At 53.4% G+C, this 25,968-nt stretch overlaps 13 protein-coding genes across 13 annotated transcripts; 10 read left to right on the forward strand and 3 right to left on the reverse strand.

Annotated features, from left to right (window-relative positions):
* Positions 1-27: 27 nt before the first annotated feature.
* On the forward strand, positions 28-1,149 carry PHYSODRAFT_257581 (hypothetical protein; the record flags this gene model as incomplete). Its single annotated transcript, XM_009515945.1, has 1 exon — positions 28-1,149. The coding sequence occupies one exon, from the start codon at positions 28-30 to the stop codon at positions 1,147-1,149; it is 1,122 nt and encodes a 373-aa protein (XP_009514240.1).
* A 1,091-nt stretch (positions 1,150-2,240) lies between these two features.
* Positions 2,241-2,987, forward strand: PHYSODRAFT_474904 (hypothetical protein; the record flags this gene model as incomplete). The annotated part of the gene is made up of 2 exons (XM_009515946.1): positions 2,241-2,632; positions 2,732-2,987. The coding sequence occupies 2 exons, from the start codon at positions 2,241-2,243 to the stop codon at positions 2,985-2,987; spliced, it is 648 nt and encodes a 215-aa protein (XP_009514241.1).
* Positions 2,988-3,560: 573 nt separating this feature from the next.
* PHYSODRAFT_477112 (hypothetical protein) lies at positions 3,561-4,208 on the forward strand (the record flags this gene model as incomplete). Its single annotated transcript, XM_009515947.1, has 1 exon — positions 3,561-4,208. A coding segment is annotated over one exon (648 nt), but the record flags the coding sequence as incomplete, so codon positions are not given.
* A 1,242-nt stretch (positions 4,209-5,450) lies between these two features.
* PHYSODRAFT_470857 (hypothetical protein) lies at positions 5,451-6,047 on the forward strand (the record flags this gene model as incomplete). Its single annotated transcript, XM_009515948.1, has 1 exon — positions 5,451-6,047. One exon carries the CDS (start codon positions 5,451-5,453, stop codon positions 6,045-6,047), a length of 597 nt encoding a protein of 198 aa, XP_009514243.1.
* Positions 6,048-6,339: 292 nt separating this feature from the next.
* PHYSODRAFT_373244 (hypothetical protein) lies at positions 6,340-6,540 on the forward strand (the record flags this gene model as incomplete). The annotated part of the gene is made up of 1 exon (XM_009515949.1): positions 6,340-6,540. A coding segment is annotated over one exon (201 nt), but the record flags the coding sequence as incomplete, so codon positions are not given.
* Positions 6,541-8,198: 1,658 nt separating this feature from the next.
* PHYSODRAFT_415772 (hypothetical protein) lies at positions 8,199-9,760 on the forward strand (the record flags this gene model as incomplete). Its single annotated transcript, XM_009515950.1, has 2 exons — positions 8,199-8,539; positions 8,614-9,760. Coding segments are annotated over 2 exons (1,488 nt in total), but the record flags the coding sequence as incomplete, so codon positions are not given.
* Positions 9,761-10,793: 1,033 nt separating this feature from the next.
* On the forward strand, positions 10,794-14,406 carry PHYSODRAFT_476596 (hypothetical protein; the record flags this gene model as incomplete). Its single annotated transcript, XM_009515951.1, has 2 exons — positions 10,794-11,432; positions 13,438-14,406. 2 exons carry the CDS (start codon positions 10,794-10,796, stop codon positions 14,404-14,406), a joined length of 1,608 nt encoding a protein of 535 aa, XP_009514246.1.
* Positions 14,407-17,305: 2,899 nt separating this feature from the next.
* Positions 17,306-17,689, forward strand: PHYSODRAFT_375945 (hypothetical protein; the record flags this gene model as incomplete). Its single annotated transcript, XM_009515952.1, has 2 exons — positions 17,306-17,387; positions 17,427-17,689. Coding segments are annotated over 2 exons (345 nt in total), but the record flags the coding sequence as incomplete, so codon positions are not given.
* Positions 17,690-17,725: 36 nt separating this feature from the next.
* Positions 17,726-18,358, forward strand: PHYSODRAFT_376003 (hypothetical protein; the record flags this gene model as incomplete). Its single annotated transcript, XM_009515953.1, has 1 exon — positions 17,726-18,358. A coding segment is annotated over one exon (633 nt), but the record flags the coding sequence as incomplete, so codon positions are not given.
* Positions 18,359-18,497: 139 nt separating this feature from the next.
* On the forward strand, positions 18,498-18,833 carry PHYSODRAFT_293098 (hypothetical protein; the record flags this gene model as incomplete). Its single annotated transcript, XM_009515954.1, has 1 exon — positions 18,498-18,833. One exon carries the CDS (start codon positions 18,498-18,500, stop codon positions 18,831-18,833), a length of 336 nt encoding a protein of 111 aa, XP_009514249.1.
* Positions 18,834-19,378: 545 nt separating this feature from the next.
* On the reverse strand, positions 19,379-19,573 carry PHYSODRAFT_435094 (hypothetical protein; the record flags this gene model as incomplete). Its single annotated transcript, XM_009515955.1, has 1 exon — positions 19,379-19,573. A coding segment is annotated over one exon (195 nt), but the record flags the coding sequence as incomplete, so codon positions are not given.
* Positions 19,574-19,795: 222 nt separating this feature from the next.
* Positions 19,796-20,401, reverse strand: PHYSODRAFT_293099 (hypothetical protein; the record flags this gene model as incomplete). The annotated part of the gene is made up of 1 exon (XM_009515956.1): positions 19,796-20,401. One exon carries the CDS (start codon positions 20,399-20,401, stop codon positions 19,796-19,798), a length of 606 nt encoding a protein of 201 aa, XP_009514251.1.
* Positions 20,402-23,588: 3,187 nt separating this feature from the next.
* Positions 23,589-24,997, reverse strand: PHYSODRAFT_284034 (hypothetical protein). Its single transcript, XM_009515957.1, has 3 exons — positions 24,740-24,997; positions 24,194-24,645; positions 23,589-24,152 (listed from the first exon to the last, which is right to left on the reverse strand). The coding sequence occupies exons 2-3, from the start codon at positions 24,629-24,631 to the stop codon at positions 23,778-23,780; spliced, it is 813 nt and encodes a 270-aa protein (XP_009514252.1). The 5' UTR covers positions 24,632-24,645; positions 24,740-24,997; the 3' UTR covers positions 23,589-23,777.
* Between the last annotated feature and the right edge of the window lie 971 nt (positions 24,998-25,968).

The raw sequence follows: 25,968 nt of genomic DNA on the forward strand, positions 1-25,968 counted from the left end.
CGTCCTACTAAAAAGGAGTTGGAAGCCATGCGCTTGTCACTCTGGGTGGTCTCCCTCGCAGCTTTCGGATTGCTCGAAGCCAGCGCCACGAGCGTGCCGAATGTCATCGCGTACTACCACTCGACCAGCTGCGACGCCACCCCGAACCGAGTCGACCTGGAGTTCAATAGTGATTGTAATTCTCAATGTCTCGAGAATCTCGACGGCGACTGGAAAGCTTGGAACTACATTTGCCCCCTCGGAGACTACAAGAAGGCGGTGTGGGACGCGTTCGGAGGAGCTTCGTATATCCTGCAGGAAGCGTACATCGGCGGCTGCGATTCGAGGGCCGGGGGGGCGTGCGCCTTCCTCGCTTCGGGCAAGTGCGAGCAAGTGATCATGTTCATCAAAGACTGGGACTATGCCGTCTACTCCATCGCGCAGCTCGAGTCCGACGGCTCGGCGTCCGTCAAATACTTCACGGAGAGCGACTGTAGCACGGCGTTGGCCGAGGCTCGACCGTTGACCCCGTACATCACGGCACAAGACACAACCATCGACAAGGCCACGCTGAATTCTGACAGCTGCGACGGAGACGACTACCGGTGGTCGTACTATAGCTCCTCCTCGCCCTACACTCCCGACACGGGCTCTGCTAGCTCTGGCAGCACTTCAAAACCGGCGGACGACGGATCCAGCAGCAGCAAGGAGGACTCTACTGCCGACAGCGGCTCCGGTAGTAGTACGAAGTCTACATCAAGTGACTCTGGCACCAGCAAAGGTGACTCAAAGGAGAGTAGTGCGGCCAGCTCTACTGGTTCTACTCCCGACGAAGACAGTAGCGCTCTACCGACCGCTTCAAACAGCAACAGCAGCACAATCGACAGCAGCATCGCCAAGAAAATCACCAGAATCCGCGATGCTTCGGGCCAGGCCTCCACCGACGGGACGAGTACGAAAGTGGCGCAGTCTTCCGGAGCTTTCACGTCTGGTAACACGTTGGGGATCATCGCAGGCGCTGCAGGGGCGCTCTTTATCGTCGTGATCGTCGTCTTGGGCTTGATTCTGTATCGTCGGCGCTCGGATAAGGCGCAAAAGGGTCGTCTACCTGACGGTCGCCAAAGCGAATACGCGCTCCAAAACACGCCGTCGAGTGACCAACAGAACTGAAGATTTTCACGAGTGGAGCAGTGCCGCGCGGTATTTGCGGAGGCGGGCCCAGCGACGAGCATTCCAGCGAGCCAAGCACTGTTCTCGCCAGGTGAGAGAATCGACGCGATTAAGGTGGTGGCGCCTGTGGTGGCTTTACTTCTGCAGCATGTCGCGCTCGACACGAGCGAGTGGAGTTCTGCGGACGTCGACAACATGCAGACGGCCATATTATCGAGGGTATTGGGAGAAGGGAATAACGAGGGAAGCCGGTCTATCAGCTGTATACTTAGTGGACTGATCGACGAACAGAATCATCCCGAGCCGTCTGCAATCGGCAAGTGGGTGGATCCTCAGTCGGGATCAGAGACACAATTTCCTCTCCAACACGCGGTCGACTACGCCTTCTACATCGACGGTGAAGCCGGTGGCGCGCCGGCGGCACTTGGCGAATCGTTTTGCCGCGCACACGACGAATATGTGGTGTCCACCGGTACACAAGAGGTACAATGCCAATCTGGCAATACCGAGTCATGTGAACTTTTCGACACCTTCAACGATGATGACGACGGTTTTCCAGATGCATCGGACCCGATCGCCAGACCGGTTCCAGCCACTGTGCAAGCAGCAGGATCAAAACGCAGCCAATCCCTCCGTGGTACCAGTGAGGAAGTTGCTGAGCCTCCACACCAAAGACGCCGTATCACAGAGGCCACTGATCTCTCCACAAGGATGCCCTGATTGTAGCGAGGCTAAGTCACGACCCCGAACTACTCGACCGTTTCCTGAACCTCCGTGAGCAGTCCAGGACTCAAGCGTCCAGTGCATCAGCAGATGATGAAGAAAAACAACCGCTACCACCATTGGCGTCGCCGTGCAAGGCCAAGAGCACGACCAAGAAGTCCAAGTATGCGTTTTCGCCACAGCGAGAGCACCAGGAAGTTCACGACAAGCTAACATCGGAGCGCCACAGAGGTAAGGACCCTGATACTTATGTGCATAGTCAGATCCGATCCGGTGCCCTGCTTTGCAAGTCTCTCCCCGGCGTGTTGACTCGCGCGTACGACTACCAGTTTGGCATTGAAGGTCTCTCGATAATGCACTTCAGCTTTATGGACAGAAAGAAACGTATGGAGTGGATAGACTCGGGCAGTGCCAATTTCTCGAACTTTTCGGCGACAGCGGACTTCGAACCAGCTCCAGCAGCCACCAGCATCAACGGCGTTGTTGGTGCGGTGCGCGTTTTCCAGGTGTTCGCGCGCGAATACTGCGTCACTAGCGCGATTGAGCTGGTGGATGCCATCATTGGATTTATTGAGGCCAAGATTATGGCTCTGCGCTGGGAACCGGAGGACATACCGGCCTTTGTTTACTGGGTGAACGACGTTCTCGAAAGCTACCGATATGCAGTCGCGTCTTCGGATAAAGATCTGGGTGCTATTCGACTTCGATGCACGTTGGATGACCCCCTTCTGCGTGAAATCTTGCAAGAAGTCCAAGAACGGTGAATTCAGCAATTAGAACAGAAGAGCTCAACGAGTAGAGCACCCTTTGGCACGGTCGAAGCATCGCAGGCCATCCCGGGCCGTTCCGCCTCGGCGAGACAGCGAGGAAAAAGGAAAGGACACGGCCCCATTCCGCCCAAAGTGCTGCAAAAACTGCCGAAGCAGAACGACACGCAGGGAGGAAGTCGCCGGCTCTGCATGCGGTTTCTATCGAATGCAGGGTGTGATGCCGATCTTCATGAAGGAGCTCACGACGGCCGGGTCCACTTTGTTCCGAAAACGCTAGACGCCTTGGTCAAAGCCGAGATCGAGAAACGCTTCGATGGACTGAAGCCGCAATACAAACACTTATGACTACCTGTGGCTGCTCGGTCGCCATCGGCACACATGACGTTCCGATCCGGTTACTCCCCAACGCAGCCTGCCAACGTTATATCGAATCGATCAGAATGCCGAATAATTGAATGCAAACCCAAGTTGAATGACGCTGAGCCTACCCCCGCTGATGTTCGTTCTCGTAGTGCCTTTGCGGCACCTACAGGCGATATAAGTGTGGTCGCTGTAGAAAATCTCCGTTCCACGTCAATGTCATCTCTCACAACCTGCACTCGAATCTCGAACGATGCTGAGCCTGCCCCCAGCGCTGATGGTTGGGCTAACCCCCACGGAATGCCCCAAGTATTGGCTGCTTTGGATGCCGCAGAAAATCTCCGTTCCAGATCAGACATCAAAATATTACGCACGGTTGCTCTTAAGAACGACGCTGAGCCTGCCCCTAGTGCCACTGCTTGGGGTAACACATCTGTGCTGCCGCAAATAGTGACTGCTGTGGATGCTGCAGAAAATCTCCGTTCAACACCTGAGCAAAGTCCTCACCATCCTACCACGGCGTATGCATCGAATTCTATTGCGCCTTATCAAGCCAGGATGGCTTCGTCCCATGATAATGCTGCGCATGCCTACAGCTCCACCGCTTCGCAGAATCTGGTATCTCTCTCACGGGAGTCTGCTATTACCATACAGCACGAGCTGGAGTTAAGGCTTCTTCGAGACGAAGCTCGAATATCCCAGCTTCACCGCCACTGGGGGCTGCGACGATCGCATCCTACTTCCGCTGACAAATCGGTCATCGACATGGTTGCGTGCCGCTCGCTATCGGAGATAATTCGATCGAGACAGCTAAGCGTGGAGGACGCGGCAAAAGTATTGAGAGGCGAAACTCTACCTGACTGTAGACCAAACAAGGCGCTTGACCCGGATCGTTTGCGGTATGTACTACGTGGGTACCCACACTTAGACCTCCTGATCAATATCGCCACGAAAGGTATCGAGGCACAGTGGGGCGATGGCCCCATACCAGTTCGGCCTCCACCCAAAAACCACGGGTCGTGTCGTCGACATCTGAAAGCCGTCGGTAAAAGCATCCGCGCAGGCCAAGATAGCGGGCAGTACATGGTTGTCGACGCCGATATCCTGGAGCGATGGTCGAACGTAATCTGCAGCCCACTAGGAGCGGTTGAGAAGAAGGACGTGGATCCCTCCGTTGAAGTGAGAACCATTCACGATCTATCGTACCCATTTGGTAATTCTACGAACGATTACTACCAGAAAAAGTCGGTGCCAGCCCTCACTTACGAGTCAGTGACTAATATTGCTCGACGTATCGAGCACTTGGCTACGCGTCATCCTGGTGTCCGCGTACGTATCCTGAAAGGCGGTGTGAAAGATGCATACCGACATCTAATGTCTATAGCATCTCAAGTATTTCGTATGGCAGCTCTGGTGACAGACCTCAAGATTTTACTGATCGACTTAGCAGCCCCCTTCGGATGGTCCGGATCCCCACCATTTTATGGGCTGTTTGGACGTGCCATCTCGTGGTTGATGACAACTAATTCACCTGCCACAGTCGCTGATTCTGAAGATACCGAACCCTTTTTTGGCTACGAATGGGTAGATGATCATATTTTAGTCGAGCTGGACGTCAATGATCGGCTACATCTCGCAGAAGCAACCCTACGGCATGCGATGTTAGCCGTGCTGGGACCCCGATCAATTAATGAGGCCAAGTTCTCGAACTGGAGCACCGAACTCGTCGCCCTAGGTCTGCTCTGGAACACGGAAAAGCGAACAGTATCGATGCCAGCTGACAAAATCGCTAAGGCGCTACAACGAGTAAATACGATGATTTAGCATCAAGCAGCTACAAAATCGGATCTACAAAAACTCCTAGGGTCGCTAAGACGTGTGTCAACTTGCTTGCGGGCCGCCAAGCCATTTTACCAACAGCTGCATGCACTTGCAGTCGCTGCACCACGGTTTGCAAAAGTAAAACTCTCCGCCGGGGCGAAGGCGGATCTACGATGGGTTCAAAACATCCTGGGTCATGGGAATTTCGCTGCGCTACCCCTGAGCAGGTTCAGTGATCTTCCTTCATCCGATGTGGAACTGTACATGGATGCTTCACGATTCGGGACCCTGGCGCAAATAAATTTATCCAAGAAAAAATTGACGAGACCGAGACTCTTCTAATCGCCAACGATGACACGCATTTCAACAGCTTCTCCATTAATGTGCGGGAGCATCTGTGCATCGCATTGGCACTGTGGACCTGGGGTTCGTCGTGGTCGAGCAATTCGTCCGGCCAAATGCTTCACGTGAAGTGCTGGAGTGACAATATTTCAGCAGTGCAGTGGAGCAATCGACTTTCTTCAAAGAATGAACTCAGCCAAAGAAATCAACAGGGCAATTGGTCTAGCCGAAGCCTACTTCAACTTACGAGTATCGGTGGAGCATTTACCAGGGTCGACCAACATCATGGCAGACTCAGCATCGAGGGCCTGGACGGATCCTTATAAAACTGTGTGGACTAATTTTTCTGTGTCGTGGGAACAGACAGCCGTGCCGCCAATCTTTCGCAAACTCTACACGAACTTCTCGAAGGACTTCAATCCCGCTCACTGGCCTCGTCATCAAACGTTAAATACTCAGCTACTTGGTCACAGTGGGTGCGATGGTGCACGGAAATGCGACTGCCTAAATGGTTACCCAAGGACGAAGAGCGCCATTCATATCAGCTCGCACTTTTCGCAATCTACTGCTGGAAATTCGGATGGAACTCGTCCGAAAGAGGCAACTCTACCTCCACCGTGCTCTCCAAACTCTGCCACATCTCGTGGTATCACAAGCGCTTCGTCGGATACAAAGTCGGACTGTCCCCCGGACACCAGCTTGCTGTCGTCGGCATGCGCAGAGAAGACCGTCCAACCAACCCCAAGGCCCCCGTCACCATGCATCTCCTCGGAAAATTGCACAGCTCCCTCGATTTTTCCTGTGCCCAGCACCGAGTCATCTGGGTGGGGCTTCGGTGCTGGGCTTCTTCTTTCTTTTGCGCCGCTCCGAGTATCTAGCTGACGGCACGAGGGTAAAAGAATATGCTATTCAAAGGTCCGATGTACGCTTCCTGGATGATCAAGGCCGCGACCAAGAATTGATCGATCGAGTGAAAAAGGTTCAAATTCGTTTTCGAGGCAGCAAGACTGACCAGTTTGGCGATGGATGTACTCGTGTGCTGGGTCGGTCTGGTCACGCCCAATGCTGCCCAGTAATGGCGTGCTGGTATCTCGTTCAGCATCACCTTTCCATTGGCGCGAAGGCGGACACTCTACTCTGCAAAGTTACGCGGACCCACAACTTTCAAGTCCGAGACCTCGTCAGTGCTTTGAAACACGCAGCTGAACTCGTTGGGCACGAACCAGACAGTTACGGCTCCCACTCACTTCGTAGCTTAGGTGCCTCAGCACGCGGGCTACGACAGCTTGGCCATCACGGGAGGTGGAGATCGGACGCCGTTGAGCGGTACACAAGAATGAGCTCACAACTAACAGCACGGATGGCGGGCGACATGATGGCCAAGGCAACATTGCAGCGTAATCAAGGGGCAACCTCCACGCCACACCCCCGCTGTGGAGGCGCTGCAATGTAATTTTCAACTTTTGTGCCGGGTTCGGCACGCCCCCAACAAGTAAGACGACGACGACGACTGAAAACTGGGAGTAGTATCGCTACAGTTGGTACGGGGTCGCTGGGTAGAGGTCCGCAAGGCCAGTCGGGTCTGTGGAGTGACGATGTCATCACTGCGAAGCGCCTGGCACGTCGGGATGTTCAAGTCCAGCATTTGCTCAGCTGCGGGGCGTTCGGCGAGGTCTACTCGGGTGTCTGCAACGGGAAGCGCGTGGCTGTAATGATGCTGTCGGCTGAGAATCGAGGGGACATGGCCCACGTGAATGAGTTCCTAGCTGAGGCCAAGATGACCGCCAGTATGGACCACCCGCGCATTGTCCACTTCATCGGCGTTGCATGGGACTCCCTGTCCGACATGTGCGTGGTCATGGAGTACATGGAAGGCGGAGACCTTCGCACGCTGCTTACGGCGTATGAAGCATCGAAGCATCCGGTCGGAATCGATCGGGAGAAGGCGACGATTGCGCTGCATGTCTGCCACGCTCTCACCTATCTCCATTCACTTTCACCTCCAGTTATTCATCGAGACCTCAAGTCGTGCAATATCTTGCTCAATCATACAATGGAAGCCAAGGTGATCGACTTCGGCGTCTCCAAAGAGCGACTCGAGCAGACGATGACGGCAGGGGTGGGGACGTCCCTGTGGATGGCACCTGAGGTGACGCTGAGCGAGTGGTACGACGACAAGGCCGATATGTTCTCGTTTGGAGTGCTGCTGTCGGAGCTGGACGTACACACGCTTCCGTATGCGCAGGCGAAGGAGAAGCAGCGAGACTCGAACGGGAGGCGACTGCCAGACGCCATCATTCTACAGCAAGTGATGGGGAGAGTCCGCGTGGAATTCTCGGGGTCCAGTCCGGAGTCGATCATGGAACTGGGAGCTGCTTGTGTGTCGGTGGATCCAGATCTGCGTCCAACTGCAGCTGAAGCACCGTATAAACTCCATGTCGCACTCGCAGAGGAGTTGGGATGAACGCTTAGTGTACCATACAGCGATTTTTCTTAGGGTGAAGCAAGACCACCTGTCAGGGTTAACCCATTTGGTTATTTGGATAGGCTTACGGCTGAGGTGACTCAAAGACAGCCCCCTCCTGCCACAAATCAACCAGCATATTGCGTCCAGGCATGACCGAGTAGGCAGATGCGATCGGCGAGCACCAACGGTATCATGTGGGTAGCGAGCGAGTTACTGGCCTTTTGCCGCAGCAACAGGCGCGTCCACTTGATACACCTGGCACACAAGTGCACGATGTGTTTTTGGGTGAAGATGTTCACTTTCGATTTCTCCGACGTCGTGCTCACTGCGTTAACTTAGCGATGAAGCGTTGGCTTCGTGGGGTTCATGTTGTGGCCGCGTTGGCTGAGCTCTCACTAAACAATGCCAAGGCGGAGACTTCGTATACGACTCTGTCCTATTACCCGACCGACACGTGCGACGCGAGTGCCCATCGACTGGACGTTGGGTCCTTCTCCTGCAGTGACGAGTGCACGCGGCAAACTTCCGACTGGAGATCCGTTCAAGGCTACTGCGATATTGTCGGCTACAGTAGCGTTGTTGACCAGGCGTTCGGGGGTGCAGCATATATCCTGATCGAAGCCTTCAACGACAGTGACTGCAAGACCGTCGTGGATGCCACGGCGTTCCAAGCTTCGGGAAGCTGCAGTCAGGTCATCATGTACGTGGACTACTGGGGGTTCGCCACCTACGCCATTGCTAAAGAAGAAGGAGGCTCGGTTTCGATCCGGTACTACAACGACAGCACCTGTAGCTTGCCATTGCTCGAGTCGGTGACACTGCTCGATGGGATCGACACTCAAGACGTCGACATCGACCAAGCCACTCTCAATTCAGCCAGCTGCGACGAAAACAACCTGCGGCGGACGTACTCGGCGGCTCTGAGTAGCGGAGCTCCTCGTTAAGTCAGAGCGCAAGTGGCAGCAGTGCCAGCGGTGCAAGCCACGCAACTGGTAGTAGTGGGTCTGGAACTTCATCATCGTCATCGTCATCAACGACTACACCGTCAGGAAGCAGCAACACGGGGCTGATTGCTGGGGCTGCTGCAGGGATTGCGGTTGTCTTCTTCCTCATGTTGGGCGCGTTCTGGTGCGTCTGTCGATCAAAAAGGAAAGCTTCTAGTGATGCTGTCTACCACGCTCAGGGCAACTACTCTCAAGACAACGGCACCTCGTCGCTCACTGTGACGGCGCAGGGCGGTGGAACGTTGGGCCAAGCTGGTCTGTGGACCGACGACGTGATCACCGCCAAGCGAATTTCACGCCGAGATGTTCACATTGGCAAGTTGCTGAGCCGTGGCGCGTTTGGTGAAGTATACTCGGGAACTTTCGATGGGTCACGTGTGGCAGTGAAGATGCTGCCGCCTGAAACTCGAGGAGCTATTCCGAACGTGAACGCATTCCTGTCGGAAGCGAAGATGACTGCGACGATGGATCACCCGCGGATTATCAGCCTGATCGGAGTCGCCTGGAACTCGCTCTCGGATTTGTGCGTGGTCATGGAGTTCATGGAAGGTGGCGACCTGCGAGCTCTTCTGGATAGGTATCAAACTGCGCAGCATCCAGTGGGTATCGACCACGAAAAGGCCACCATCGCACTTCACGTTTGCCATGCGCTCACATATCTGCACTCGCTGATGCCGCAGGTGATCCACCGGGACCTCAAGTCACGGAATATTTTACTGACCGAAACAATGGAAGCCAAGATCACGGACTTTGGCATCTCAAGAGAGCGACTGGACCAGACAATGACCGCAGGTGTGGGAACGTCGCTCTGGATGGCGCCTGAAGTGATGATGGGCGAGAGGTACGACGACAAAGCGGATATGTTCTCGTTCGGCGTGGTGCTGTCGGAGCTGGACGCTCATGCGCTGCCGTATGCGCAGGCGAAGGAGAAGAACCGAGACTCCGACGGACGAAAGCTGCCGGACACGATCTTGTTGCAGCAGGTGGCGATGGGGAGACTTCGTGTGGAGTTTTCTGAGTCAACTCCACAGTCGATTGTGGATTTGGGATTGGCCTGTGTTTCAGTTGATCCGAAGATGCGGCCGACGGCAGCGGAGGCACTCTACAGACTGCAGGTTGTGCTTCGTACAAGGCTTTCTAGTGGTAAGCTCTGAATCAAGAGAACGGCAAGCCCGAGCGAGAAAGAGCAGCGGTTCCTCCTTTTCGTCAATTTCATTTTCTCACGGAGCGCCAGGGGTTGGAAAAAATAATATCAATGCAATAGTTATGGCATTTTTAGCACGGAATAATTTATTATTGTTTTAGGATGTTCCCGTACAATAGAAAATTGTCCCAATACAATATCAACACAAAACAAACCTTATTACGAAAATCCCGAATATATTTATTGCCAATAATTGTGAAAATACTGTATTATTGGCTGACCCTGTATTACAGTGATTATTACTGTGACTCCAAGACCAAAATGCAATATGATATTTTATTTTCCGACCTCTGCGGCGCGCCGAAGCTTGGGGGAACAATATCTACACCACTCGTGCCAGCGACCTCTCCAACTTGGAGAGGACCGAGATTGCAACCGCCATTGTGCACTTCCCACGGGGGTGCACATGCGCGTTGACAAGTGTTGTTCAACTTGATCCGGCGGCAAAAGGTACGAACAGAAAAAAAAATGTGCGGGAAAGATACTATATCACGCTTACGTGCCTACTGTATAATACTGCGACTGATATCGCTGATACCTTGCCAAACCGTGCAGTGAACGGCGTGCACGAATGCAGTACAGTGCAGCACAGTTCTGCCAAGTTGGCAGTGCCGATCAAAATGAACACATGGCAGGCAAAGTGGCAGTGAATCGCTGGCTACGAGCAAGCGACGCTTGAACATGACTCCAGCTGGCGACCCGCATTTCTGTCACGTGCTGATATGCAGGGGGTCGCCTGCCCCACAGTCTCCATTTAGCGCTTTCAACCTCACGCAATGTGTTGCCATCGGCTACTTGTTCCGGTGCTCGTCGCCTTGATACAAGTGGCAACGCTTCATCTGGTCGAAGCTCAGAGTGCGTACGACACGTACGCGTACTACCTGCTGCGCGAACAGTGCCAAGGAACTCCGAACCGCGTGGACTCGTACGACGCGGGCTTCTACGAAGTGTACATGCAGTGCGACAACACTTGCACCGACAGCTCGTCCAGCTGGAAGTCGCACAACTCGGTGTGCAACTCCACGGACTACAAGGCGGACATGGCGGCGGCGTTCGGTAGTGCGCCCTACCTGCTGCAGGAGGCGTTCGAGAGCGACTGCGAGACGTTCCGCGGGGCTTCGGGGCTCCTCGCGTCGGGCGACTGCGAGCAGGTCATCATGTACGTGGACGAGTGGGGGTTCTCCACCTACGAGAAGATTCAGCTCGAAGCCAATGGCTCCCTCTCCATCCGCTACTTCACGGATCAAGAGTGCTCCACTCCGTTGGATGGGAACGTTACGCTCACGTTCCAGATCAACGCCATGGACACGGATGTCAATCAAACCATGCTCAACTCAAGCTCCTGCGACGAGAATGGCTACAGATACACCTACTTCACGAGCACAACAAGTGACAGCGGCAGTGCTGACTCGGGTTCGAACGCGTCCAACGCAACGACTAGCGGGTCGTCGTCGTCGTCTTCAGGGAGCAGTGTGGGTCTCATCGCAGGGATCGTCGGAGGAATTGTCGCCTTGGTGTTGATCGTGGCTGGGCTGTTCTTCTACTGCCGGCATCGTTCAACGAGGAAAAACTTGGACGGCGACAGCAACAGCGTCGCTCTGTTGACTCCCGGAACTCAGGAGCAGCGCACGTCGAGCCTTTCAACGGGTACGCTCGATCAAGGCTCTTTAGGCCAATCCGGTCTGTGGACGGACGACGTGATCACCACCAAACGGATCCCCCGTCGCGACGTGCACATTCGACAGCTCGTCAGTCGTGGAGCGTACGGAGAAGTGTACGAAGGTCTGTTTGAGGACACGCGCGTGGCTGTGAAGATGCTGTCGCCCGAGACGCGCAACTCGATCCAACATGTCAATGGCTTCTTGGCGGAGGCCAAGCTGACTGCCACCATGGACCACCCTCGCATCGTCAGCTTGATCGGCGTGGCGTGGAAGTCGCTCTCGGACTTGTGCATCGTGCTCGAGTTCATGGATGGCGGGGACCTGCGCACGCTGCTCGACAAGTACGCCACGGCCAACCAGCCTGTAGGTATCAACCGGCAGAAGGCCACGATCGCGCTCCACGTCTGCCACGCGCTGACCTACCTGCACTCGCTGTCGACCCCCGTGATCCACCGAGACCTCAAGTCTCGCAACATCCTGCTGACGCGCGCTCTCGAAGCCAAGTTGACGGACTTTGGCATCTCCAGGGAGCGGCTGGACCAAACGATGACGGCGGGAGTCGGGACGTCGCTGTGGATGGCGCCGGAGGTCATGCTCGGTGAGAGATACGACGACAAGGCCGACATGTTTTCCTTCGGAGTGGTGCTGTCCGAGCTGGACGTGCACACGCTGCCGTACGCTCAGGCACAGGACGAGAACCGCGACTCGAACGGGAAGCGGTTGCCAGACGCAGTGTTGCTGCAGAAAGTGACGATGGGTCAGCTCACCGTCGAGTTCTCGAAGTCGAGTCCGCCGTCCCTCGTGGAGCTGGGTAGAGCTTGCGTGTCGGTCGATCCAAGAATGAGACCCACCGCAGCAGAAGCGCTATACAGACTCCACCAGGCGTTGACACGGGAATTACGCTAACATGCATTAAAAATATGTCCACCTCGTCTTTGCCAACTGAGGCCAGAAGTGTCCTCCAACTCACTTGATCTTGACGGACGTAGGGCTACCGTATCATGTACCTATCGGATACTTTGCTCCTTCCGTCGAGCCGCCAACTCAGTCGAAGAGTCTCCGTCCTGTGCGCAGTCTGCGATTGAGAGGAAGCATGCCCCAACTGCGGCTGATCCTCGGGGTGTTGTTGTGGGAGATGGCGAGTGCTCTGACGGTGTTCGACGTGTGGACGTACTACACTGGGCTCTCGTGCAGGGACGTCCCGAAGGTTATCAATGCCGGGAACTTCACGACGTGTCGGGACGGGTGCGAGCACCACTCGGGGGACTGGACGATGGAGAACGAGGAGTGCCAGATAACGGACTACAACGCGATCATGGCGAGGGAGTTCACGAACACGAGCTACATCGTGCAGGAAAGTCTCGACGTCGACTGCGAGAGCGTCCTGGACGTGTACGCGTACATCGCGACGGGGACCTGCGAGCTGGCCATCATGTACGTGGAAGACTGGGGCTTCCGCACGTACCGCATCGCCCAGCGGGAGGGGAACGGCTCTCTATCCGCCCGATACTTCAGCGACAGCGAGTGTCTCGTGTCCTTGAACGAGACCCAGCTAGCCATTATTGCTCCGACGAAGGACACTGTTGTGGACCCAGCGCTCGTCGGGTCGAATAGCTGCGACGAGAACAACTTCCGGTGGAGCTACTACGACAGCATCAACCCGTACGTTCCTGCCAGTAACAGCAGCAGCAGCAGCAGCGCCACTGGCAATACTTCGAGTGCTATCGGCGACAGCAGCGGTGCGGATTTATCCGAGTCGGTATCAGCATCATCGAGTAACAGTGGAGTGATCATCGCTGGAATTGCTGGAGGGGTTGTGGTGGTCCAGGTCGTGCTGGTTCTGGTGTATCGCAAGCAACGGTCAAAGCGTAAGAATTTTTTATTCAATAGGGACGACAACTTGGCCGTACTGGGAGATTCCGCGGGCTCTGACAAGCGCACATCGAGTACCAAGGGGGATTCTAACTCACTTGAGGGGGCTGCACTGGGTCAATCTGGCTTGTGGAATGACGATGTCATCACCGCCAAGCGCATCGCTAGACGAGAAATCCAAGTGAAGAATCTCATCAGCCGTGGAGCCTTTGGGGAGGTTTACGAAGGAGTTTTTAACGACAAGAGGGTTGCAGTCAAGATGTTGTCGCCAGAAATTCGTGGAAGGATTCGCTACGTGAACAATTTCCTAGCCGAAGCGAAGCTGACGGCCAGCATGGAACACCCACACGTCGTGCACTTCATTGGAGTCGCCTGGGACACCTTGTCGGATTTGTGCGTCGTGATGGAGTTCATGGAAGGAGGCGACTTGCGCTCGCTCTTGAGCGAGTACGAACAATCTGGCCATCCCGTGGGTATCGACCGAGAGAAAGCCACCATCGCTCTGCACGTCTGCCACGCGCTTACGTATTTGCACTCATTGGCACCTCCGATTATCCACCGAGACCTCAAGTCTCGCAATATCCTCCTGACTCACGACCTCAAGGCGAAGGTGACGGACTTTGGCATTTCGAGGGAAAAGCTGGACCAGACGATGACTGCGGGGGTCGGGACGTCGCTCTGGATGGCGCCTGAAGTGATGCTCGGCGAGCGCTACGACGACAAGGCGGATATTTTCTCGTTTGGCGTGGTGCTGTCCGAGTTGGATCTCCATACACTGCCGTACGCCCAAGCCAAGGACAAGAATCGCGACTCAAACGGCCACCGCTTTCCAGACGCGCTTCTGCTGCAGCAGGTCGCGATGGGGAAACTGCGAGTTGAGTTCTCGGAGGGAAGCCCTCGGTCATTAGTGGAGGTTGGGGTGGCGTGTGTGTCGGTGGATCCGAGACTGCGGCCGACAGCAGCCGAAGCACTGTACAAACTTCAGAAAGCTTTAACGCAGGAGCTTAAGCAGCTAACTAAGACTTGTGAGTAAATAAACTACATATTAATAATATATGTTGTGGTAATCATATTGACCTCAGAAGCAAGCGCATACCCGCACTATCGATTGCCAGTCCTGCGAGTGATGAGTAGTAGGAAGGAGCTGTTGCTTGGGAAATACTAGTCCAGTAACGTGGGCTGTTATGCTCAAGCCGTTGATAGCGTGTCCGCCTCCGGTCAAAGTTCAAATGACCCGTACCGCATTTCGCATGTAGAGCGCTACAGCGGTTTAAGAGATACACCTTTATTTAGACCAATCAGAGATGCGAGAGAAAAGTCCGTAGAGAGATACCCCTAATTTGGGTATTTTGCGCATTTTTGCATGCACATTGAGCCACCAGTTCCAAGCGCGCGAAGGCAGAGGGGAAGAGCGGCGCACTGCTCGCCAACGTCGCGCTGCCCCCTCCCCGCGCGCTTGGAGGCATACGCCTCGTCGGAGTGATAGTTAGTAGCCACGCCTGGTGTGGGCCCAGTTGAGGCGCGCTTGAGTGCGGGATATGGGGAGCACGAGGTTAAACCACAACGCGCAAGCTCGAGAGAGCGCACAACACGGCTGTTGCAGCGATGGTAGTAGAAGAAGCAACGCTGTAGATAATCGGTTAAGTGGTGTGGTTCCTGTGCAACATAGTTGTAGATGGCGCCTAGACTTGTTGCTAGCTTAAGCGCCATCTTAGAGGAGATCGCTCCGCGCCATCCTCATGACCAACCATCTTGCCAATTTTGTGTACGAAATGATCGCGTGACCCAGTTTTTGGGTTTTACATCAGACCTCCCTTATACTGGCACCTACCGGGATGTGTCGGATTAGCTATATTTCGGCACTCTTGTTTTGTTTATTTCGGCACAGTGCCAGTTTAAGGAAATAAAGTACTTAAGTATGCATTTTACTACAATTTCTCTAGCATGTCGAACTTTTTAGCCTGGAAGATGCCTTCAAGGGCTAGAGAAGCCAACGAAGTGCGCCGGTCGTTCAGCTCACACTTCAATACGGAAAATTCGGATTCGACGGACGCCGTATTCGCGAATACGTTGCCAATCCGCAGCAGAACTGAAAAACAATGTAAAATTTACATTGTATTTAGGCTCGAGTGCAGTAATTAACCTAAACCTATGACATGGGGTGTGTTTCTCTACATGCGAAATGCGGTACTGCCAGTCAAAATGTTATCGAGTACTTGATATCGTCTGAAGAGCTCGTAAATATCGAAAATATTAACTAATATTGTGCTTTGCAATAATTTTGCCGACCATTTTAGACGCTAAATATGGCAAAGCCTGCTCCTAAATATGTGTGAAAGAAGATACACGACCTGCTAAAATTATGCATAAATCCATCTCCTCATTTATATATATCGACTTGGGAGGGCGTGTCAGCAGCCATGCATTGGCCCAGTACACCACCGTCCATGATTCCCAGCACACCCTCCCTCTTATGCATAATTGCCGTCTGTGTAGGTGCTTGTGGATAAAAACCGACAGAATTGTGGCGCTTTTAGCGTAATTCTAGGCCTACGCCCATTTATGTACCTCGATTTATCGTAAATCTAGCAGGTGGTCGCTATAAATACAGCAAATCTAGCCTCGTATTGCCAACATCATTGCAAAGCACAATACATGTATCACTATGATATTTTGGACATATTGATGTTATCGCAACATATTTTATATTAACCCTTTCGCGAGTATCCTCAATAAATTATAGTATACAACTCATTGATACTTCCTTCTAAAAGGGCGCTCTAGGCGTCCTTTTACAAAGTTACGGAGCCTTTTCGGTGTGTCTCATAGGACATGCCATCTACGGTGATTTGCAGGATACATAGAGTGTATGCGTATGACTTAGCATTTGTATAGACAATGATTACATGATGATTACTCTGCGTACCGATTACGATTTGTTTTAAAAGAAGGTTGATTACTAGCTTGAACTTGTGCAAAAGGGCACAGGATGCGCCCTTTAAGAGGGGGTACACTCTACCGTGTTTTGGAAAATCATCTAAAGGGCGCTTTCTGTATCCTTTTACCGCGAAAGGGTTAATTATTGTGCTCACCATGCATTTTGGCCACCCGGATTTTACTCAAACGATTTGAGCTCGCCAAATCGTGGTCGATTTATATATGTAAATCCCTTTGAACGCCTACGGCAGTGTGGACATTCTGGTGGATTTGTATATATATCGCCAAGGAGAACGGTAGAATTGCACAGACAATGCAGGTGAACCACACATACAAATTGGTACCTGCACAGATAATATGGAATTTGCACAGACAAACTGGTCAAATGGTTGGAGTCCACACATCTTCGCGAGAAAGGCACAGATAGTATGCTAGTATAGGGTGGTTTACACTAAAATCGTGCAGCAACAGCTAGTATAAGGTAGACATTCCCTAAAGTAGTGTGACCTTCTATCGAGCTGTGGCCACTCTTTCTCGAACCCGCCCCGTCAAGCTTGGTGGTGTAGGTGACGAGCTGCCGAGTGAAGACTTAGTTGTGCGTGGAGGCGGGACGAGGGACGGAGTGGCAGAGATGTGTGTAGTAAACAGAGGTGTAGTGACGAGTGGAGGAGGGACGGTGTGGTGACGAGGGACGGCGTGGTGACGGGTGGGGAAGTGGTGACGAGCGGAGGAGTGGTGACGAGTGACGAGTGGGGGTGTGGTGACGAGTGGAGGAGTGACGACGGCTGGAGGACAGGTGGCCAGTGGAAGGATGGTGACGAGTGAAGACGCCGAACCAAGAGATGAAACGCCCTTCGTACAACTGGGTGAACCTGTGTACTTTGGGCTCAGAAGACGCACTGCAAGAAATTTTGGATATTGAATTTTGTTGCGCTCGTGTAGGTCACACGGACCCATCCAGTCGATGCCGAGTTTGCGGTAGTTTTGAATACTCGATGAATGAGCGCCGAATGCGGTGTGGAAGCAAAAAATGCAAGTTGTACGGCAAATGCAAGTTCGTTATGAAGATTTGGCTGTGTGAGTCCACTAAGGCGTGCCAAGTATTTCACAACCGAGTCGCCCACGCGAGGGACATTCAGCAAGAGTGCGAAGGTCCCCACAAAGCAGTTATAACTGTCCAAATGAAGAAGATCATTTTGCAGCAAGATGAGTGTGCCGTGCCCCCGCAGCTAATTTGGAGTAGTATGCACCGGTCTTCTGATATTCTCGAGCCCAATAGAGGGTACCCTACTTTGAGCCAAGTCACCAACTGCGCCAAATACTTACGCTGCTTACAGGGAACGAAGAATTCCATTCAAGTCGTACGCAAACTAGTTCGGGAAAACGCGTATGACCCAACCGGAGATCTCAACAGGTCTTTCTGTTTCGGGCACCGGGAAGATGAAAACGGTCATGCCTACGTAGGCAAGGGCACGGGCGAGGACTCGTTCGTCGTCGGCGTAACAAGCCTAGCGCTGGTCCATGCCTCTATCGAATACGCATCACCAGGCCGATTTACACTCTTCCACGCGGACGCTACATTCAAGCTTAGGGGCTTGGGGTACCCTTTGATCACGTGTGGATTTTCAGACTCTTCCCGATCGTACCAGCTTGCCGCAATTTTTATTGTGAGCCGTTGCACAGCTAAGGAGTACGCGATGTGTCTTAGCGCGTTTGTCCGATTAGTAAAACTTGTGCGTCCGTCGGCTACCCTTCACATTGAAGCCGTGATGGGGGATGCAGAGGATGCTCAACTGAACGGGTTTCAGCGAATTTCTCCCTTTGACTCGGCTACCTACTTGATGTGCTTCTTCCATGTGCTGTACAATGTCCGGAAACGTACGAAGCACATGCAGTTAGAGCACCGAAGAGCGGTAATGGATGGCATTGTGAAAATCCATTATGCTGTAAGCATGACGGCCTATTATGCGCAGAAAGATGAATCACTGAAGGAGTGGAAAAAGATTCCGGAGCTGACAAAATTTACGAAGTACTTCAAAGAACAATGGTCGTTATTGGTGGTGGCAAGTTTTCCATACACCTGTTGGCTTTGTGACGACAAACAATCCCTGTGAAACATTTAACGCTATTTTGAAAAAGTACACCGTGCGGCGCAGATTTTTTATGCAGCGGCTTCTTGCTGTGACTATGGCGGTCATACAAGACGCAAAGGTCCATACGCCAACAGCAGACACGAAGGTGCACGCTCCCACCACAACCGCTGCTCAAGCAGCAGCTTCGATGATTGCAACAGAACGTATTGTGGCCTACGCTGCTGACAACCTCACGCTCTGCCGTGTAAAACAGTTACCGAAAGTGGGCGAGACAGAAACACAGAAGCTAGAGGATCTCTCGCTTATGCTTGACAGCCCATTTTACGCTTCAACGGAATTGAGCGAGGACGGAGAAGAAGAGCTTTGCGTGGGACCAGCTCTTCTTGTTCGAGAGCAGCGGGCTCGTGCTGCCCGGCTGTACAAAATGTAGTGACTTGGTCGTTGTGGTATGCACACTACGACTCGATGCCTGATGATGGATGGATTGTAGACGTCGAGAAGTGCATTTGTGGCTGCAAATTCTACGCCAAGTTCAAGACTTGCTGCCACATCATCGTCGGAGGAAGGCTAAGAGGCTTTCACGTCCTGGACGGGAGGATAAGACGGAGAAACTATTCAATCGAAAAATTAAAAAGACGAAATCCACACCACCGACCAAGAAACAGAAGAAGCAGCAACAACCGACTGCAAGTGAAGCGACTGAAGCGCTACCACTGGTGGAGCCCATTCAAAGGTCGACCGATACTGGCTTCGCGAGCGTTGAACTTACAATTATTTTGTGCGAAGACACGTAAGCCAGTTACCAACTAGAAAGGGGGAGTGTAAGAGTGCATTGTTGCACCAGCAACTTGAACCGTTACATGATAACTCTACTTCTGACGTCCACGACGTACTATGTTTTTAATTTTGGTAGAGCGCTAAGTCTTCATTAGTCACATAACTGCTATGGATCACCTGGTCACCAAACCTTCCTCGGTCACCAAAAATATATCGGTCTCCTAAACTGTCTTGGTCACCTAAACTGTCTTGGTCACCAAAAGTATACCGGTCACCTAAACTGTCTTGGTCACCAAACCTTCCTCGGTCACCAAAAATATATCGGTCTCCTAAACTGTCTTGGTCGCCTAAACTGTCTTGGTCACCAAACGTATACCGGTCACCTAAACTGTCTTGGTCATCTAAAATATGCCTGTCAGCTTAATACACTCGGTCACCAAAACTCAATCTGTCACTTAAACTTGTGCTAGTCTCCCAGAGGGTTCAATAGCAGAGATTTAATTTGCTTGCCAAACGTTTGGTTTTAACCTACAAGTCGAACTCGCTGTCCTCTGACTCGCTGTCGCTCATCTGCTTCACGCTGTCTGCCGACGTGCTTTCGCTCATCTACTCCTCCTAGGAGCTCTCACCCGGTTCACTCAGATCACTCTCACTCTCTTCCTCCTCCGCCTCCTTCTCTTCCTTGTCTTCGTCTTCTTCTTCGTCCTCACTCTCTCCGTCGTCGCCCTCGCTCTCTTCTTCGTCGTCCTCGCTCTCTCCTTCATCATCTCCATCTTCGCCGTGAATATCGCTCTCGGTTGCCTCCTCCATGGCCTCATCTGCGTGACGCGACGATCGCCGCGCGCGGTGCTCACCGGGTTGCTTTCGACTGATGTGCTTCGTTAGCGTGTACGGTTTGTTGAAGGAGCTGTCACAGTACAGGCAGGGAAAATCCGCTTCAAAATTACACACCAATTTGTGATCGCGTAGCCCCTGGCGCGAATCACACAAGCTCATGCACTTGCTGCATCCATAGCTTTTGAACGGGACGGTCTCTGTTGTATTTGAGCGATACCTGATGCCTCTGACGCGGACGTAACAATGCAGGCAAATGTTCTCGTCTTCGTACTTTGCACCTGCATGCGCCAAGTCGCCCCTGAACAGAACCATGTCGCCTTCATTTAACGTCAGCGTGACTCTCGCGTTTTTCCGCTTGACCCCCAAAACAACGCGGATACACATGGAGTAACGTGTTCTTCATTAGCGCCACAACTGAACGAGCTTATGCTTTAGAAGAGCGCGTGAAATCTCAAACTGGGGATAATCTTGGTGCACAGCCCGCGTTCTGCCACCAGGTGTCGACTTCAATGCATGCCACGTAGATACATTAACCTCCCATAGATTGTTTGCGCCCTCCACAAGTCCAGCCACCATGGCATGAATGCTACTGACTCCATCGTCGAGCACTTCGATTGACACCTGTTCGCGAAAGGGGTCCAGCCTCTTTGCGTAGACCTTTCGGAATATCGGCTTGAATCCCAGCTCTTTGACTTCTTCAAGAGCCTGCTCGCACAGCGCGTGGCTAAAGACCTTTCACTTCACCGTGTAGCCAACATAACGCTAAAAACGAAAAACCCACCACCATTCTTGTCCCTCCAAACATACGCTTGTTTCGTCAATTAGTCCTCGCTAAGCACGTCTCTGGTCGTCCCCCGCTGTCCACCGGCCGTTGTCGTCCTTCTAGCGTCGCTGGCACGCTACTCGGGGCGTCTCAGGCGCCCGCCGCGCCGCGTCTTGGGCGGCCGGCGCGAGGCTACGAGCCTCTTGGATGGCAAGGGCGAAGCCGACAGCGTCTAGGGGACCGGTACGAAGCGGCGAGCGTCTCGGGGGCCGGCACGAAGCGGACGGGTGTCGTTGGTGCGGGGCCTACGGCTAAAGTTGGTAAGTGGCTGGTTGCTGTGTAGGCGCTGTTGCATTGTGACATTGCGTGTAGGCGATGACGCAATGCTGTGCTGTTGTGCTGTGCATACAGCATCTGTGGATTTCACAATAAGTGGTCTGTGGATTTCCCTATTTTGTTTGTGCGATTAACCTTATGTCATCGCCAAGCGCTCGCCTAAACAATCAATCAGCAGCTTAATCGCCCACCGTGGCGCAGCTAAATACCCCCAGCTGGTTGATATAAGAACGGCAGGGTGCCGAGCCTGCTCGGGGTAAAAAGGAGTAAGGAGAGGTATATATATTGTGAAAACCGATTAGTTTGTCCTGCTGAATTGGATCCGGTTGGCTATAGTCATGGATCTGGATCCGGTTGGGTTTGATCATGGATCTCATTGGTAGTGCCATGGATCGCCGTGGCGGATCATGGATCTGAACCGGAATATCATGGACCGGGTTGGGATGTCATGGATCCGCAATGCATTTGCCGCTAAGACTTATCAACATGTTCTTGCATTTTGCAAACCAATTGTAGCCGATGAGGCTCACATGGTTGGCGCAAGCAGAACCAATGGCTTCTTGAGCTCTAACTACTACTACTACACTCGTATTGCAAGTATGTTTCTCCTCCTGCAAAAGGTCGACTACGATTCCTACCTGCGCTTTATTTTTTGGTTTCCCTTATGGCCATATCCTTTAAGTGCCAACACTTGACAAAACATGCAAATCGATCCTCAAAGCACATTTTTGTACGAGCAGCTTGTTTTTGGGTTTTAGCATCTGTACGTCGATATTGGAATTTGTATGTAGCCGCGCTGCAGCTAGCGGGGGGCGCGCTGTTGATATCACATCCCCAGTGCAGACTGCACTGCTTGTCATCAATTTTGTCGTTACGTGATTATGATTGCAATGAATGCAATGATTTACGTGTTCGCGTAGCCAAATTACACCTGCGCTAGTCTCAGTTTAGCTAGTCGGCGGCATAGTGTGGTGTCCGCATACGTCGAGTCTCCTTTGGCTGGCAGTGAGTCAGCAATGGTAGTCATGAGGCCCTTCCATTTACGTCGGTCTTGGGCAAGCAGTCGAAGTCTCTCCAAGTCTGAGCTGGTGCGGAGGCGGTAGCCACACCCACTAGCACCAACGTCCTGGTCGAGGACAAGAGGCAGTGTGGTGCGGGGCCTACCTCTCCACTTGCTGCTGTCGGAGGAAGAGAAATACACCTTCATCTGGATAAACGCCGGGATATCTTGTAGTCGCCGTAGAATGTGCCCGAGAAGCCCCCACCTCGCAGATGTGATCCGGTGACGGAGCGGCCGCTCGCCGCACGTTGCGTAGAGATCAGCGTTGGAGATGTGGTACGGGTAACGCACATTGAGGACAGACCGTAGCTGGCGACGGTGAATGCTTTCGAGTCGGTGAAGCTCCGTTGGTGTAAGCGCCCAGGTCCCGCAGTTGTAGAGTAGTATCGGCAGTACGTAGCAGTTGTAGAGGCGAATTCGTGTCGTGTCTGTGATACGGTGCGATCTCAGCCAGACCGTCCAGAGCCACCGAAGAGCAGCCGCAGCGAGTATTTTCCGACGCGATACGTCATCGGCATCTCCGAGCAACGAGCCAAGCTTCCGCGTAGACCTCCATGCTTCTTCCTCTGCTCGAGCGTGGGGGTCGGCACTGGCAGGTGTCAGGCAGCGGCGGAGAATTGTGTGCTCCGTCTTTGCCGCGTTCATTTGAAGCGACCAGCGCGCGAATACTTCCGGGGCATGGGTCTGGATGAGCTCGACGAGGGCGGGGTCCCGACAGATAAAGTAGGCATCGTCCGCATACACGATCATTTGCTGGAGCAGGTCCGGCGGCATTGCAGGGTGACTAGCTAGATCTCTAAGTACTGCTTCTAGGTAGATAACAAATAATACTGGTGAGAGTGAGTCGCCCTGTGGCGTACCTGTGTTGCTGCCGAATGGTTGCAGGATCTGGTGGCCGATGCGGAGTGAAAGCGTTGTGTCGGATAGTAAGAGTCGAATCATCCGGATTTCGTCGTCGTGTAGAAACTGCTGTAGAACTTTGAGGAGTTTGGCACGGTCGATCGTGTCGAACGCGCGCGAGAAGTCGATACCCAGTACATGAACGATTTCGCGATACGTTTGTACCCGTGCGCACAGCCACTTGTGGGCCCACACCGCGTCAGCCGTACTGCGGCTCTTGCGGAAGCCACTTTGGTGGCCTGAGAGAAACTTGTCGACCGCGGGTGTGATGCGGCGGAGAACGATGAGTGACACCGCTTTGCGAATAGTGTTCAGGAGAACTATCGGGCGTAGGCTTGAGTACTGCCCTCGTGGCTTGTTCGGCTTCTGGAGACACAGCAGGATACCTTGGCCCAGTGGGATGGGTTCACCGCGTTCGAAGCTGCGGTTTAGTAGATGTTCGAGTCGTGGAGCAACGTCAGCAGCGGCATACTTGAGTAGTTCACCAGGAATAGCATCGGGGCCAGCAGCCCGACCGTTGTTCAGTTGAAGGAGGGCACCACGGACTTCGTCCGGCGTGATTGGGCAGTCGAGGGGTTGAGCTGTTGGGTCTGGCGATACTTGAGCTTGACCTGGATTTAGAAACTGTTCTTGGAAGTGATCTCGGACAATTTTGTTAGCTGTGTTTCTGTGAAGTATATACTTACCTGATGAGCCTTGAATTAGAAGCTGCTGTGTCGGTTTGCGGGCGAGATCGCGGACGGCAACGAACATTTTGTGAGAGTCGCTTGAAGCCTCGATGCGTGAAACCTTTTCGTCGAGGGCCATGTTAGCGAGGTCACAGCAGCGAGTGCGGATCTGGTGTAGGATCTTGTTTCGCTGAGAGCGCAGCAGCGCTGTGTTGGCCGATGTGTCGTTGTAAATGCGGAGCCGGAGCTGGCGTTGTTGCTCGGACAGCGCGGCGAGCAGTGGATCGTCGTAGCTGCGGCAGCGTCGTTGATCCGGCGAAGAAAACCCGATGGTCTGCGATGCTGCTTCGTGTAGCTTCGCAAAAGTGTCCTCCCATTGCAGGTTGATAGTGGATCCATCGTCAGCGTCTGTGTGATGCGTAAGCGGTTGTGGAGTCGTCGTTGTGAACTAACTCGCTGCGTGCGAGGTGAACAGTTGTGCCGCTTGTGCGACGCGACGGAAACCGGAGGCGACGGATGTGCGTGAGCTCAAAGTCCGCGGTGACGATCTTGTGGTCGGACGGAGTGATGGCCCCACCCCAGGACTGGGCATCTAGACAGAACCGTCTACAACTATGAGGGCAGAGTACGTAGTCGATTTGATTGTAGACACAGTGTGTCCGCTTGCGCTGGCTCCAGGTGGTCTTGTTTTTCGCTCGCTTGGGAAAGGCTGTATTGGTAGCAAAGAGTTGATAAGTATCACAAAAGGCAGCCATGAGGTGGCCGTTCCGGTTACGCGTGCCTCGTGCATGAGGCCCGAGAAACGTTTCTCCGGTTGTTTTCTGCCCGAGTTTTGCGTTAAAGTCTTCGGTAATCATGGTGATATATCTGCGGGGGAATCGGTCCATGGCTGCTCGAAGGTCTGCGTAGAAAGCATCTACTTCAGCTAGTAGGCGCCTGCTGTGTGGAGCGTAGGCCGTGACGATGCTGATGGGTCCTGTGTTAGGTAGCCGCATCTGCAAGATGCCGATACGGTCGCTGTGAGCCCAGCACCGACGGAGGTAAGGAGTAACGCGAGGAGAGATGGCAAATCCAACTCCGTAGCGCTCTTCCTGTGCCGGCAACGTTAGTAGTAAGTAGTCTCCGACCTCAAAGCGCCCCAGCTCATACCGCTTGGTCTCTTGGAGGCCAAGGATATCGATCTGGTAGCGGCGCAGGTCTTGGGGAAGCGTTTCAAACTGCTTGTATAGCGAACCTAGGGACTGCACATTGAACGTGCCTATTCTAAGGCGGTTAGTGCGGTCAGTGCGGTTATAACGATACGGAAGGGGGGTTGTGACGGGTAGTACTGCTGGTGAAGGTGGCTGCCAAAGGGAGAGACTCGCAAGGGACTTGCAGACGCCCGAGAGCGCCTGCCGGAAGCCCGTGAGCGGCATTCGCCGCCGTCCACGCGTTCCGGGGGAGGGCGTCACCCCAACCCCAACCAAAACATGATTATGATTGTAGGCTACAATTTGTGACAGAGGATACTTGCAGTCGGTGCAGCGTGGTGCACCGGGCCCGGTGCACGGTAAAAGAATAGGCTGACACTCTGTTTTTGTCGAGAACATTTCTGTATGTTGGTTGGACGTTCCAACCAAGTTGGCAGCAAGTTGCTGCCAGCAACCAACCAACCGAGCGAGCACCAGCACGAGCATGGGCCAAGTGACCAAGTCTGGTCAATTTGGCCACCGAGTTGGAGGACTTGATCGCCAAATCTTTGGGTCTAAGTGTCCTCACAGTAACACTACATATCACTTCGGTTCGAGAGCAAGCGGCTGAGCTGCACTAAATGCTGTATTCTGTATCTTACTGTACCATTGCGTGTAGTCTGAAGTAGCTACAGTACTGACAAAAGTGCTTCGAGGCGCTAAGCAACACACGCTGGATCTACTTAATGTTTAGTGCCAACTACTTGTTACCACAACATGTTGCCTGCCGGGCTGCGCTTGGCTGGACGCCCCCGCGCCAAGCAGTCTAGCGAGCCGAGTACTGCACGAGGCGCTGGAAAGCTCGGTGCAGGGCCCCCCTCCGCAAATACCGCGTGCTTGTGTTGGCCCTGTGCGCACAACTCCCCCCAGCTAACACGCAAATGATACCATGATCTTAGCACACACGCACACCCTCTCCTAGCTAGCAGGGGCTTGCATTTCGACGGCCTTGCACCTGCCGACGTCCGCTTGCCTCCTTCTCGTCCTGTCGCAAA

This window comes from Phytophthora sojae (genome assembly GCF_000149755.1).
Source record: "Phytophthora sojae unplaced genomic scaffold PHYSOscaffold_1, whole genome shotgun sequence".
NCBI lineage: Eukaryota > Oomycota > Peronosporomycetes > Peronosporales > Peronosporaceae > Phytophthora > Phytophthora sojae.

Excerpts from the sequence above, each read along its gene's own strand:
- PHYSODRAFT_284034 (XM_009515957.1), bottom strand. The coding sequence starts at position 24,631 with ATGGACCGATTCCCCCGCAGATATATCACCATGATTACCGAAGACTTT. Across the intron at positions 24,153-24,193 it reads ACCTCGCACGCAGCGAGTTA|ACGCTGACGATGGATCCACT; the intron begins GTTCACAACGAC and ends CGCATCACACAG.